This window comes from Drosophila pseudoobscura, chromosome X (genome assembly GCF_009870125.1).
Source record: "Drosophila pseudoobscura strain MV-25-SWS-2005 chromosome X, UCI_Dpse_MV25, whole genome shotgun sequence".
In the NCBI taxonomy this organism is placed as follows: Eukaryota; Metazoa; Arthropoda; class Insecta; order Diptera; family Drosophilidae; genus Drosophila; species Drosophila pseudoobscura.
In genome coordinates, this window is record NC_046683.1 from 52,344,581 (window position 1) to 52,358,854 (window position 14,274).

Here is a 14,274-nt window from a genome sequence, read left to right on the forward strand (position 1 = left end):
ACTCAGGGCCAGACGCAATCTTGAAGCCCTGGAGCTGTGTCTGGTGCTGGTTGCATTTGTTCTTTGGTTTCTTTCAAAAACAAATTGTTGTTAAAGCCTATCGGTTAACTACATTTTTAACACTTGCTGTCGGCCTCCTGGTGTGGTGTGTGGTGTGTGATGTGAAACCGAAATCGTAATTCGAAAGAGCCGTATTTTGCTGCCATTGTCTCTGTCAATAAATTAACATTTATTTTTCTTACGCGATGCGATGCGATGCGACTATACTCGTAAATTAAATGCCGAAAAGTAAAACCCAACGACCTGAACAACAATAACAAACAGAACAGAAATCCGAGAGTTCCTTATAGGCCATTTATCGCTGTCGATGGAGAGCCTGATGAAGCCATTACGCGGGGGTGCGGGATGCGGGGTGCGGGGTCCGGGGAGTGCGGGGGTGTAGCCTGCAGTCAATGGCTGCTCTGTAAGTGCAAGTGGCCATTAAAAACAATTTAAGGGGAGGATCACCATTGAGTGGCGAGGCATTTAGGAAAATATTGCAAATTACTGCAAATAATTGACGAACATTAAGTGCTGCCCTGCCCTTTCGGTGGATGGGAACGGGGGGATGGGGTTCTGGGAACAGCTGCCAAAATTTACACAACATTCAATTGGAAAAATCAAAAAAAAAAAGAAAGAAAATCTCCAAGAAAATTGATGTTATTGTGATGACAAATCAACCTCAGAGTGGGAGTGAAAAGCTTTCTATCTAATGAAACTGCAATTCACACAAGCGAGCGATGAGCAGCAGCTCTCTTCAGTCGGGCTCTCAGGGGGTTGCACTTGATTTATGTACGAGAGTACGAGTATACTCTCGTTGCGCTCCTTAAGTGTCCCGAAAGTGCTTTCTCATCGATGCGATGCGATGCGATACAATGGAAAATGGGATATTTTATTAAACGCTGCAACCGAATTCAATTTTCGCAACTGTTGCCAAAATATCAGCTAAGCCAAAGGAGGGTCACCGTCATGCCACCGCCACCCAAGGGGAAGAGGGTGGCACTGTGGCACTGTGGCCCTGTGGCACTGTGGCACTGTGGGATGATGCGATATATGCTGGCTACAAAGCGGAAAATTTGAACATTTGTTAAAGCGACTTATTAATGTTATAATCTAATTATAATCAGCAGTCCTTTGGCTCTGATTTCCTGCCATAAAAAATTATTTTGTCCAGAGGGGTGCAAAATGTGGGTAATATTTTTGTCAGGATTCAATTCTTTATCGTGGGCAGGCCTGAAAGAGTAGAAAAAATATGGGATTACTTTAAGGCAGAGGGAGAAAAGGGGATTTTAGTATGATATATTAGGTTTCTTAGGGGTTTGATCAGGTATTAGCTGCAGCTGTTCTGAAACTCCAGTAAAAAGTATAGTATAGTATAGTATATTCCTCCCCGAAAACGGTTTCAATTAACCCGATCCTTTGCTGGTTTATGCCTCAAACTATCCGCTGCACTGCACTCCTGATGGAACTGGCATCCTTCCGAGGCGTCGCACTAATTAAGTGGGGAACAAAGGGGGAGCGCCAGAAGCCAAAAGCGGAGCAGCTCAATTAATAATAAAATGGGGAAAATGGTGAAAATAGGGAAAATGGGAAATGAGAAAATGGAACGAGCCAAGCGCAGCCTCGTAAACAAGCCACAAAAAAGCTTGAACTCATAATTTCCGGAGGTGCTAATAAGTTGCAAAATTATTTTCAATGAAAATGGCTCCAAAAGGCAGCGGGGGTGGCTGGGGGAAGCAGCAGCAGTAAAAGTTACCACAGAGTATAAAAAATTGACTTCAATTAAAGTGCCATAGTTGCCTGTATAAACAGCACGGGAAAAAAGCGAAAATGAAAAGCGCAAAATGGGAGCGACCGAGAGAGAGAGGGGGAGAGGGAAAGCGAGAGGCAAAGGATAATGATAATTACGGCATGCTGTGGGGTGGGGACCTTTGGATCCCACTGCTGAATGAGACTGCAAAAGTTTTTTGTGTTTATTTTATGCTCGGCTCGGGCAAAAAGGCGAACGAACAAGAAGAAGCTGAAAGTTTCAATGTAGTCGAGATGCTGGGGGCTGGGGAATGCGGAATGGGGAATGGCGCCCAGGAGGCAGTGCATCCGAGTGGGTGGTACGATTACGAGTGTACGTTAAACAAATAAGCAAAAGGCACCCAGAGGCAAATGAAGAAGCCAAATGTAGAGCGTGCATCAATGACACACTCGCACACTCGCCCACTCGTACGGGGAAGGGGGGGGAAACACTCACGCATACAGTGAAGCACTCGCACAGGGCGCCAAAGCCTTCAATACAGAAATGAAAAGTCAAAAACTTGGCTTGGACGCTTTTCCTTCTGCTGTCCAAAATGAATGACTCGCTCGCCAGCGGCCCAGCCTGCCCCTGCCCCAGCCCCCGCCCCTTGCAGCCACCCACTCTTGACTCAACTTGTTGAGGACTCGCCGAACCACTCGCTCACCTACCCCTGGGTCAGCAGTCAGCCGGCAATCGTCCGTCCGACTCAAACTCAAACTCCGGGCTGTATTACAGCCCTCGCATTTCATTCACTCTCTTCCGTCGCCGCCCCAAAGCCCTTGCCGCCAGCCCTACCATGCCCAAAACAGAAGTTCCTCTCATTTTGTACTTTTGTACTGTCCTTTTTGTTTTGTCTCGATTTTTTTCTCTCAGTGTAGTTGTAGTAAATTTTTCTCATTTCGCTTTTTGTTGGAGTGGTTTTTTCTTCGTCTATTTTGCTTCTGCTGCTGTTTTGAGTGTTCGTTCCTCTGTGTGTGACTTTGCTTGTGTGTGTGTGTGTGTGTGTTTGTTCCTCTGCGTGTTTGTGTGTTTGGTCGCTCTTTGTGTGCCTGTGTTGGTTTTTCTTCACTCACACACAGACACACAGAGGCATAGAACTAGCGGTAAATGCATGAACAGCGCCGGTGGACGTCGACGCTGACGTCGTCTGCCTGTCATGAAATTTGTATCTCTGCCGCTGCCCTCGTTCCTCTCTCTTCACTCTCTCTCACTCGCTCTCTCTCTCTCTCTCTCTCTCTCTCTCGCCTCAGTCACCCTCGCCCTAGCCATGGGCGCTGCCGCCTGCTGCCTGCTGACTGCTTGCCCTGCTTCTTCTTTGCTTTCGTCTCGTGCTCATTTTCCGTTGTACTTTTTCGAATGCATTCGGTGGCGTTTCATTTCATTCCCTCTGCGCACTTCGAACTGATCGCTCGCATTGCTCCCCGGACTCTGGACTCCGCACTCGCTCGCTTCCTTCACTTCGGACTTCGACTTCGACTTTGATTCGATTACGCGCTAAATTATTGAACACATTTCGACGGAAAGAACCCCATAAGTTTCCCAAGATTACGACTTTTGCATACTTCTTGCGGCATACGCGGTATTTTGTTTTTTTTCTGAGTGAAGTGTAAACATACAAAGCGGAAAACCGAAACAAAAAACTGCTCAAAATGGGTCGCCTGTTCCAATACAATCGCTTTGGCGCCACGGATAACATCAACAAACGCAACAAGAAGGATACGCAGACCAAGAACAAGATGGTGAGTCTTGAAGAATATGCAAAAGGGGGAATAGTTTGGGACTATCTGAGGAAAGGACAGTTAGTTAAGGCAGGGAGATTTGTGATAATAACTTCTCTAAGGACTTTTAGTGATATGAAATGCCCAAAAGGGGAATTAAACGTGGCTCTTCTAGAGTACGATCGATCCTTTAAAAGAACACACATTGTGTGGTATTTACGCACTGGAAAATCTCAGTTAAGTGAATATCCTTTAGACCATCCAAGAGATCTGCTATCATAGTTTATAGAATATCACACACATTACAGAGATGCCCCCCCCCAATAATCCATTCAGATTTCACACTCCCCCACACACTCGCAGAGTGCGACCTAGTAGTATCGCCCATGACAACCCACGCACTCTTAGCACTATACTATCAACAGTAAACTCCGTTCCATGTTGACCATCTGTGGAGAGCGGTGGAGCGGTGGAGCGGGGGAGCGGTGGTTGGGGAGCTGGGTTCTGGGGTGCATAACGAAATTCAAAACACGAAACGACAACAATTAAAATGATTTAGTGTCACAGATAGGAGATCCCACAACAACACAGCAAGAGCGGACACTGAAGCATAATAAACTCGACTGTCGGCGTAAATCAGTGGAACACTAAATCACATAGAATCAAATAAATATGATTTGCATAAAAACCAAATCAAAGTATATAAAACAAACACAGACACAGACAGAGACAGAGAGATAGGGACAGATGGGGAGGGGGAGAAGAGGAGCCCTAAGCCGAGCGTTAAGCCAACAAACAGAAATCAGGAAAATAAATCAAATAAATCAAATTGTAAATGCAGCGATTTCTGGCGATAAGTAGAGCAAACAAACGGAATACGCACTGAACCCGGGGAGTGGGATCGGGGAAATGGAAACATATGTTGCTCCTCGCCCATAAAGATAATGATTGATTCGACTAAATGGATTTCTATTTGAGTATTTGTATTTGATTAGCGATAAGCGCTAACTAGGCTTTATCGTCGCTATAAGTCGACTGTGTGGAATGGCAATGGCGACGTCTGTCTCTGGCTCTGATGATGATGATGATTCCCAAAAGCAGATTAGTCAAATATCTTAATTAAGACAAACTACCTGGAAAGCTACCTGAATACAAAAAGTCAACTCTCTCTCTTTCTGGTGTCTCATTTTCTCCAGATCTGGGTACAAATCTTCTTAGGTAGCTACTTTGCTTTACTAATCTCCTGCTTTGACTTCCCCGCTCTACGATGCTGCAGATACATAGAGTGACAATGCGCTCAGGCAACAGCATCCAGACCAGCCACTCGTACCGTACCACCACACCAACCGCCTCACCATTTATCAAAATATTTATTTAAAAGAGCGACAAAATCTGGGGAAAAAAGTTTGTAATTTCAAACTGAATGACAGTTTGCGTTTTGCCTTCTGTCCCGGCTACTCCTCTTTTATCTTCCGTGCCCTGTGCTCTGTGCTCTGTGCATTTTCCATCATTGTTCCTTCTGCGCCTGTCATTTTTCACGGGAATTGACACCCATCCCAGAGCCAGAGCCAGAGCCCGAGACAGGGCCATGGCCATGGCGAGTCCATTCCATTCCATCCCACACCGTTGCCATACCACACCATACCATACCATAGTACTATGGCCCTGCCACTTTATCTCGACTCGGATTCTTTTTGTTTTGATCTATGGAAATCTGTCTTATTTTCCTTCCTTTTATTCAATTTTTTGCTGTGGGTGTAGCCGTGTTTGGGCTCCCTAAAGGATTGTCTTTTGAAATAGGAAGTTGTTGTCGCTTGACGGTTGACGCTTGACGCTGTGACGGGTGTGGCCGCAACGGGAGTTGATTTACCTAGAAGACTTGAACCGCACAAAAGAGTTCTTCAAACTGAAAAGTGCAAGAATGCAGAGTCTGGAATTCCATCTCTCAGATGCTTCCCCAGTTCTCTGAGCATATCTCAGGCAGCGTAAATCGTTCGACACCTCCCCAAAACAGAATCGAGAATCCGCATCCGTTATCAAAATCTATTGCCCGAGAGAATTGCCTTTCTGTTTACAGAACGGACTGGCCTGGGCTGGGATGGGATGGGGCTGTGTGCTGACAAACGATTTCAATTAGCCGACTCACGATACGAGATAAAAGGCATCGCAGCGCATCGCATCGCAGCGCATCGCATCGCATTGCCTGTCGCGGGTCAAAGATACGAGGCGGCACTCGTTCAAAATGGAATCGAGACAAGCTGCACAAGACCAGAACTAATAAAATTGTCACCCAACTGTTGGCTTGGGATGTCAGCTGGACGCGGTCTGTCGTTTCTGAGATGACCATATGTTCGTGCTGTTCGTGGGAGGATGGCAAAGGAGGGGAACTGCAACCATATTGCCTAGATTAAAATCTAAAACAATTAAGAAAGCAAAAGATACCCTGAAAGCGGAATTGAGTTGATATGTTTGTGCCTTGGAGTTGCTATAGTACGGAGATCAGTATTGGCAAAGGAGTGGATCAATCGTCCTCTCTTTCTCCCTCTAAGACGATCGAAATTACACGGAATTCTTATGTGTACATTTGAGTTATAGTTCCATGAACGTTCTCCGCCTAAGCGTAGCATCTTCTGCAGGAAGAATGTAGTTATGATTTATAGTTTCGTGATACTCTCTCCTGCATAAACATGCGCCTAGACTCACAATGGAGCCGAGGCACACACACAACTTTGCGTATCATCTGTTGGAGGAATCTTTTTTGAGGCATCTTCCTCTCGGGGTACTTTATGGTGCCATGCTCCGACGCCATCATCGCCCTGCCTAAGTGGCTTCTGGTCTGCTCTGTCTATCGTGCCCTTCCTGCCGCTCCGGCTGGATTGCGGAGATCTTGGCTGGGATCGACTGCTCTGGTCTGGCGCATGATAGGCCTCATAATTCTCGATGAGATGCAGCTAAAATTAAATCAACTTCTGGCGACGATTAGCAGCAATGAGCTGAGGCATTTAAATTCTAAGGCATTTTAATGCACTTTCCCTTATAAGAACTCTCGCTCCGTCGCTCCGTCGCCCCCTCAAGGCCAATGATTAATGCTTATATCCCATGGTCGTGTTCTACACATGTAAAATGTATTTTCGAGGGCATGTGAAGGGGGGATGGATGGGGCTTTGATTTTGGGGCTCGGCTCGGCTTGGCTCGGCGCATCGGTAAGTGGAAATTCTAAGGATAGAAATTAATTGCGATGCTTTTAAGTGCATTTAATTTGAAATTTCCAACCAGCAGACGACGCCGCTGCCTTGTTGACTAAACCGAAAGATTTATTAGTGGCATGTTGATGGGGGGCGGGGGCGGGTGCGGGGGGGCACTGCAATTGCGACTGCAACAGAAAGCTGCACAATTGATGAGCATAATTAAATAGCCGGCGACTGGCAAGACTCGGATTGCAGTGCCTTTCATTGCATTGCATTGCATGCATTGTTGTAATTTATGCTCCATATTTTGCCAAACTACTGCTCTCTGCTCACGGATGTAGCTGTAGCTGTTGCTGTTGCTGTATCTGTATCTGACGATCTGTATCTGAGTGTGACTCCGGACTAGCCCCGTCGTTTTGAGTAAACAACAATTTCACTTATTTTCATGCTGTCTGCCGTCCGTCGTCCGCCGTCTGCCGTCTACTGTCTGCCTTCCTTCGTCGACCATCATCTGTCTGCATTGTTATTTTTACGCTCGACTCAATATAAATTTTCGCAGTGTGCTCGTGTTTCGCCCCGTGCCCCCCGCTGCACTGTCCTGTCCCTCGTTTTGTTTGCCACATGCCACGCCATGAAAATGTAATGCAAATATGCAAAAAAGCTTTCAACGGTATATCCAACCCGTCCATATATCTCTCTCCCTCCCTCTCTCCCTCTCTCTCTCTCTCTCTATATCTACGTACGTGTAGGGCCTGGCTACAAATAGTTTTGGGTTTGGTTTAGCGTCTGCCCGTCACTGCCCAACAGTCCGGCGGCCAGCAAACCAGGCGGCCAACATCATCGTTATCACCAGCACGTTGTCCATTCCCGTAACCGCTCCGGTGTCCCGTGTCCCGTGTCCGCGTCGAGCTGTTTGAGTTTCATATGGCTTCCCGCCAAGGATTTGTGTGTGCATTAGACGACGAAACGACTCTAGACCCGGCTCTCGGGCAAACTATTTGCATGCGAAAACTACGACTACAGACAGCATAAGTTGACTGGAGTGACTAGACCAAGAGCACATAATACCGACCAGTACTCGTAGTTTTTCCCTAGTTGCGGACAAAGTTGCCTAGTTTCCAGAGAGTGGGAGAGAGGGCGAGAGAGAGTCTCTCTAATTAAATTGTTCGCTAACCCTCAAAATGATAAATTCGAAAAGTTCATTGCCTTGACCATACCATGCCACTTGTACGAATGGAGGGGATACCCCTATCCCCCGCCGTTGTTCCACTTCATCTGCATAGGAGACCCTCCTCAAAAGAAACCCTCTTGAGAATTCTCTACCCACACACAAGAGAATACAAAGAAAACGACCTGCGCCCATAAAATACAATTAAAATTTCAACAATTTTTTAATTTGCATTTAATAAACCCATCAAAATGGTTTTTTAAACTCGCATAAAACGCACACAGAATATACAGCCAGAGAGTAACAGAAAAGAAACAACTCAATTCGTTTCACATTTCAATAATTTTTTATATGACCCAATTTTTTACACCTATAAAAATGCCACAGAAAAGCCTCGGAACGGAACGCCGTAAAAAGAAGCCAATGCCACACGCCACACGTGTCTAAACAAAGGATTTTCCAGCAAAAGGCAAAGCTAATTGCTATAAAAAAAGAATATCAAACAAAAGAAACGAAACCATAAACATTTTCCCTGCATATAAAACTAAATTAGTGGGAAAATCATTTTACGATCCCCAAAAAACGAACTCGTTTAACAAAAACTTTTCCGCTGGTTCCCTGAAAAGTGTGTCTTTTTTGGAGGATGGCGAGGGGGCGAAGGGGGGAGAGGGGAGGGTGAGCGAAAGATGTGTGTGCCAGCGAAAGACATGTTTTTAAAAAATGTCATAAACTACTCGCGAGTCCATGTATCTCTGACATTTTGAAAGCCCCGAACAGACACGACACGTGTGTGCCGGGGATCACTTTGAACGCTGCTCTGCCCGTTCGTGTGGCATTAAACTGTCAAATTAGCTGGAACTAAAAGCGAAATGTCTACAAAATATTCAAAAATGTTTCCCTAATGCTCGCTACCATCTGAAATATTACTAATTTCCATTCGAAAATGTCTAAAGGAATCTTCAAAATTTCATTGATATTGCCATGGGTGGAACAGAGGACGGAACAGAGGGTGGAATGGGTGGTGGGCTGCTGGAGGAGGAGGAGCAGGAACGGGGGAGGAGGGCTTCTGGAAAACAGAAGGTGGAGGAGTTTTGTTTTGGCCGCACAGCTGCTTTGGCAATTGCCCAATTTGTGAGGATAAGCGAGTGGTTAGCGTTATTGCGGTTGCAATTTAATAGCCACCAGGAAGAACCACTGAAAAGCTGCAGGTTGTGGTTTGGGCCGCCCAGGAAGGGTGGGTCCTGGGTCCTGGGTCCTTCAACAGCTGCTTGATTTTTCATGGCTGAAAATTCAGGCATATGTCCATGAGTCCTCTGTGTGGGACCTCAAGTGGCGCTGCTCGGAGTTCGGCGGTACTCATGTGGATAGACAAAAAGGAAACATTTCAATAAATTCATCAACTCATCTTGCCCTGCCACTTCAACTAATTTTTCTTTTCCCTCCCGATCTCCCCTCCCCTCCCCACCCCGCTCCGACTCACTCTAAATGCACAATAAATGAAAATTTAACAACTGTTTTTATAAGACCAAAAAAGGCATGGGGGGAATGAGGAAAAGGGCGACCGAAAGACCGAACGACCGAAGGGTTCCCTCTATCTTCTTTTGTTGTCCGTCAGCTGTCGAAGGTGCTCCGATGCGTTGGCTGCTCTTCTCTTCTCTCTTACCTGAGTTTTCCTCGAGTTTTTATTGTAACACATTTTGATTACGAAAATATGCTAACACCTCGCAGGCCAAACAAAGAGATACGATAGATAGAAGCCCGAACAGAGTGCCGTGCCAGTGGGCTCGGGGCTATGCTTCATCATCAATTAGAGTTACCTTTCCGCAGGGCAGGATCAGGCACAGACAGACAGACAGACAGACAGAGGGATTGATGCAGAGAAGAGGTCTCCCAGACCTATGATTATTGCATTAGCACGCACACAATCAAACGAGGGCAACGCCAACACCTTTTGATATTTTGGTCACTACTGTATGGAGAGGCTCAAGTTTTCCTCTTTCTGTTTCTGTTTCTTGATTTCATTTTGGAATCTTCTTTGGGGTCTATTATCATTGAAATTACTGTTCCTCGGTTCCTTTTTTGGGGTTTGGTTTGGTTCGGTTGGGCCCTGGCTTGCATAAATTAAAACTCATGTAACTGGCAAGAATCGTAGCCATTAAACGCTTGTTGGCCCATTGTGTGTTTGATTTAAGCCGATAAAAGGTACACTTTGAGGCATTTTCACGCCGCTTTCCCCCCGCCCCCCAGCCCCCAGCCCATCTTTGCTCCCCTGCCCCCTGCTCCGTGCTCACTGTTCTGTTGTTATGTTCTGTTGGTCAATCTCCAGCAGATTTATGCGCTGCGTGGCCACATCAAAGAAACTCTTTTGGCCATGGCTCGTTGGCTCCGAATTAATGGGCATTGGACAAGATGTAGAAACAATTTTCGTCGGGTCGGTTTGTCCGTTCACATTCACATATAAGCAAGATTTTCAATTGGAAATGCAAATCAATGGTGCAACGGAAGTTCTGTGTCTACACTTCCTTTGTTTGGTTTGCATTTGGAATTTATTGAATGTGTTGAATTATGAGAGAGGCGAGCCACTCCCCTCTTCCCGCTCCCGCTCCCGCTCCCCTTACTCTTTATCCATTGAATCCAGATTCATTATCCCACGTATAGAGAGGGAGAGAGAGAGCCACTACCTGGAAGACCATTGTCCCGGACTGCCATTCAATTGAATGCTCATTATTTTGCCATTTTTTGGAGTGTTGCACGAGTGTTGCGAGTGTGTGCGTGCTGAAGTGTCGCACACGCAATGGATTTAAGCATTTCGATTCGTGCCAAAAAGGGGTGTGCCAGCAGCGGTATGAGATCTGTTCTCCCTCTTCCACTAGACTAGAACAAAGGATGCAGCAGGAGCAGCAACAGCCAGAGCGATGAGCGGATTCCAGGGACTTGGGCAAGCGGCAGGATCTGCCGAGTCCGGATCCCTGCCCCTTACCATGGGATCCGTCCAGAGACCATTGTAGACAACTTGCGTTACACGTCTCCGCAAGGTGTTGTCATAGAAGCCTTTGAACTCGAATTCCCATGGCTTACCCGACATATCCACGTACATGTACACTTCCCTGGCAGTCGCTGAGCTCTAGAAGTGGCGAAAGTTATTAAAGATCAGTAGAAGGAAACCCCTTATCTTGCCACAAGGAACAGCGTCGGCAGCAGCAGGAACAGCAGTTGCAGCAGTGGAATTGCTACAAGTTTAAAGTCAAAAGCGAGCATTATTCAAATATTTTCATGTGACAGTGAGGGAAAGCTAGCTAGGATCCGCATCCCTTCGAGCCCTCGGAACCCCTGGTACTCTGGTACTCTGGTACTCATGTGCTGCCTGCCTGCCTTATGAATATTTTATGGGCGAAATGAAAGGCAAATACGAGAAGTGAAAACAACAGGCTGGCAAATTATACAACAATGAACAAGTAGAGCAAGCGCATTACAAGGATATCACAGCAGCAGGAGGCACTGACCCAAAAGCATTAGCAGGAGTCGGAGTCGGATGAGAGTCGGGCGATAGTCGAGAGAGATTTGAGAAAGGGAAAGGGAAAGGTCCCTGAGAATGGGAATGGGAATGGGATTGGTACGAGTATGACAATGGCAAGAGCAGAACAAAGCGCACTAGGAGACTGTGAAACAAAAACAGGGATAATGGTGTGTTATCTGAATGGTTCTCGTTACATAAGAGCACTCTTCGACGGAAAAAATGCGAGCATGGGGCTGGGGATGGGGCTCAGGATTTGTTTTATTCTGGGATACAAGATTTATGTGACATTTGGTACAAATTCTCTCGGCCAAAACTAACCAACAATTTCACCTTGTTTGTTCTCGTTCCGACAGCTACGCAATGCCATCAAGTGTCCGGCCTATTCGGACATCTATGGGCAGTACAATGACTCGTCCTTTGAGAAATGCCAACAATGGAGCAACAAACTGCAGTTCCCAACGGCAGTGGCAGCGGCATCAGCAGTGACACTGCCAGCCGAGGAGCCCAGCCAGAGTCGCACCCATAAGGTCTACGATAGCATGAAGAACTTTCTGCAGCGCAAACTATTTGCCCAACCCTCGCACAAGGAGCGAACACTGAATGAAGACCCCACTAGTGATTATGATGAGGTTAGTAGACCCCCGAAGAAAGTTCCATTTAAAATGGAGGACTAACCAGATGGTTTCTCTCTTCAGCAGGACCTTCTCGACTCCTCGTACCAGGCAGACGCGGAAGAAGAGGAGGAAGAAAGAGATGCCGATTGCAGCTGCAGCTCCAACTCCAACTCCAACACCAGCTCCATATCCAGCAGTAGCCATGCGGACACGCCAAAACGCTCGCCCCAGAAGTCGCTACTGTCGCTCAACTGCTGGCAGAGCAGTCAGCCAAGCGACTCCAACAAGGAGGAGGATGACTCCGATGCCGGAATCTCCGACTGCTGCCAACTGCTGGTGGAGAACACATCGAGCAAAAAACAGCGACGCAGCTCGCCCAAAAAGCGGACATCCCTGCCCCGCTACAACAGCAGCAACAGCACCGAGGACGATGATGATGATGAGGAGCCGGAACTGTTGGCCTGCGCCTGGTACCAGCCCCGCATCAGTGCGAAGGCTGCCCAAGAGCATCTTCAGCAGTCGACCCCGGGCAGCTTCCTGCTCCGCCGAAGCACTCCCCGCCACTTCGAGCTCTGTCTGCGCCTCGAACGGAAGGTGAAGACGTACCCGGTGCAGTCCACCCGCACCCAGATGTATCGCCTGAAGGGGGCCAAGAAACAGTTCAGCACTCTCAAGGCCTTGATCACCCACCACTCGGTGATGGCCGAGCAGCTTCCCCTCACACTGGACATGCCCAGGGAGCGACATGTGGTCAAGCCGTCGGCGGTCCGCTATGCGGACGATTTCGAACCGCTGGAGTCTCTGCAGCTCCTGGGCATCCTCAAGAGTCTGCAGGCCAAGAGCATTGAAATATAGACTAAGAGGGTGGAAATGGGGTAATTTAAGGGGGTTATTAATATCGAACTGCAAAGGGAACGATAGGTGAAAGAAATAATATATAGGAATTGTTTTTCTTTTTTTTTTCTATGCGTATTAGTCCACTAAGGAGGCTTTGTGATATAGTTTATGGATCTAAATCGGGATCTGGGGGGCAAGTAACCCCGGCTTTAGTTGTACATTAAGGGTCCACCATTTACCAATTAATTGAAATATTTCTATTCGTATTGATAAGTTTTCTATTGTGAAAGTAAATTATACGTAAATAAAGATCGAACAATGCAATCCGCAAATGCAACCCTCTAGAGGGTTCAATCTGTGTCCACGCCCCAGCAATCCACACGATTTCCTGTCACCCCCTCATACCCCTCCCTCACCAACCGCTGAGTGAGTGAGATAAGTTCTGGGGGAGGGTTGGCCCGGGAACGCTTCACTTACATGTGATTAGCGATTCAAGTGGCTCTCATTAATTTTTTAAGTGCGGTTCGTGGAGCTCTCGACGCAATGCGCTTGGCAACATGTTGGCGGCAACATTTCGGTGGCATAAATAATTAGCAGCAACGACAAACGTTTTAGTGGTTGCAGGGAGTGTCCGGGCGTTCAGCCACCGACCTATAGACTTGTAGACCTCATCAAAAGTACAGATTGCTCGACAAATAAATAGCAGGGAGAATGCAAATATTTGATATAATATCCTTGATCACTGACAAGGACTCGAGGGTGCGTGACACGCCCTAACCGGAAATGAAATGGCTGAGGAAAGTAAGTGTTTAAGCGGGTTATATATCCTTTATCCTTAATAAGAACTCTATCAAAGCAGGACATTCTTCCGATCACTGGAATCGCACGCCAAGATCGGATCACAGACCGAGGTACCGGGCGAACAGAATTCCCTAGAAGGAAACTCATCCAAATTAAATTTTTGTTGCATACTCTTGGGTTGACCAAAAGTGAAGTTGCAAAAAACCGGCCTCATATTAGAAGTCGAGATTTTGGTGCCGAACGACAGTCTGGATCCCCACGATCCTGGGAAAGTGGGTCCTGCTCCGATCTGGCGCCATATATCTGAGATATAGCCTTCCGCCGAATGGTTGGATGTGCAAATCATTCGAATATTTGTTTTTTCTGCACGCTATATCTCAGCCATACGGCAGCCGATCGGAGCGTGGCATGGCTCTGCGTGATCGGGAGAGTCCTGCCAACCGATTGCCATCGGAAAAAAGGACATCCATTCTCTCACGATTTTCGCAAAAAATCATGATGGTTACATCATTAAATTTGCAAAAAACCGGCCTCATATTAGAAGTCGAGATTTTGGTGCCGAACGACAGTCTGGATCCCCACGATCCTGGGAAAGTGGGTCCT

The 14,274-nt window shown here is 46.9% G+C and overlaps 2 protein-coding genes across 3 annotated transcripts; one reads left to right on the plus strand and one right to left on the minus strand.

Moving 5' to 3' along the window:
* The first annotated feature begins 3,176 nt into the window (after positions 1-3,176).
* LOC4813474 (tensin-4) lies at positions 3,177-13,202 on the plus strand. Of its 2 annotated transcripts, none has more exons than XM_001353819.4 (3): positions 3,177-3,567; positions 11,773-12,048; positions 12,118-13,202. In XM_001353819.4, exons 1-3 carry the CDS (start codon positions 3,478-3,480, stop codon positions 12,886-12,888), a joined length of 1,137 nt encoding a protein of 378 aa, XP_001353855.3. In that variant the 5' UTR covers positions 3,177-3,477; the 3' UTR covers positions 12,889-13,202. The 2 variants fall into 2 exon arrangements, with proteins under 2 accessions (XP_001353855.3, XP_015043218.2); XM_015187732.2 differs by having other exon boundaries at positions 3,178-3,567; positions 12,115-13,202.
* LOC26531960 (uncharacterized) lies at positions 10,415-11,216 on the minus strand. The gene is made up of 2 exons (XM_015187733.2): positions 11,080-11,216; positions 10,415-11,026 (listed from the first exon to the last, which is right to left on the minus strand). The coding sequence occupies exons 1-2, from the start codon at positions 11,158-11,160 to the stop codon at positions 10,772-10,774; spliced, it is 336 nt and encodes a 111-aa protein (XP_015043219.2). The 5' UTR covers positions 11,161-11,216; the 3' UTR covers positions 10,415-10,771.
* Positions 13,203-14,274: the final 1,072 nt, after the last annotated feature.

What these genes read in the sequence shown, in the direction of transcription:
- LOC4813474 (XM_015187732.2), top strand. Translation starts at nt 3,478, where the DNA reads ATGGGTCGCCTGTTCCAATACAATCGCTTTGGCGCCACGGATAACATC. An exon ending in CGCAGACCAAGAACAAGATG is followed by an intron (nt 3,568 to 11,772) that starts GTGAGTCTTGAA and finishes TCGTTCCGACAG; the next exon opens with CTACGCAATGCCATCAAGTG. An exon ending in CCACTAGTGATTATGATGAG is followed by an intron (nt 12,049 to 12,114) that starts GTTAGTAGACCC and finishes TTCTCTCTTCAG; the next exon opens with CAGGACCTTCTCGACTCCTC.
- LOC26531960 (XM_015187733.2), bottom strand. Translation starts at nt 11,160, where the DNA reads ATGCTCGCTTTTGACTTTAAACTTGTAGCAATTCCACTGCTGCAACTG. An exon ending in TGCCGACGCTGTTCCTTGTG is followed by an intron (nt 11,027 to 11,079) that starts GCAAGATAAGGG and finishes CGCCACTTCTAG; the next exon opens with AGCTCAGCGACTGCCAGGGA.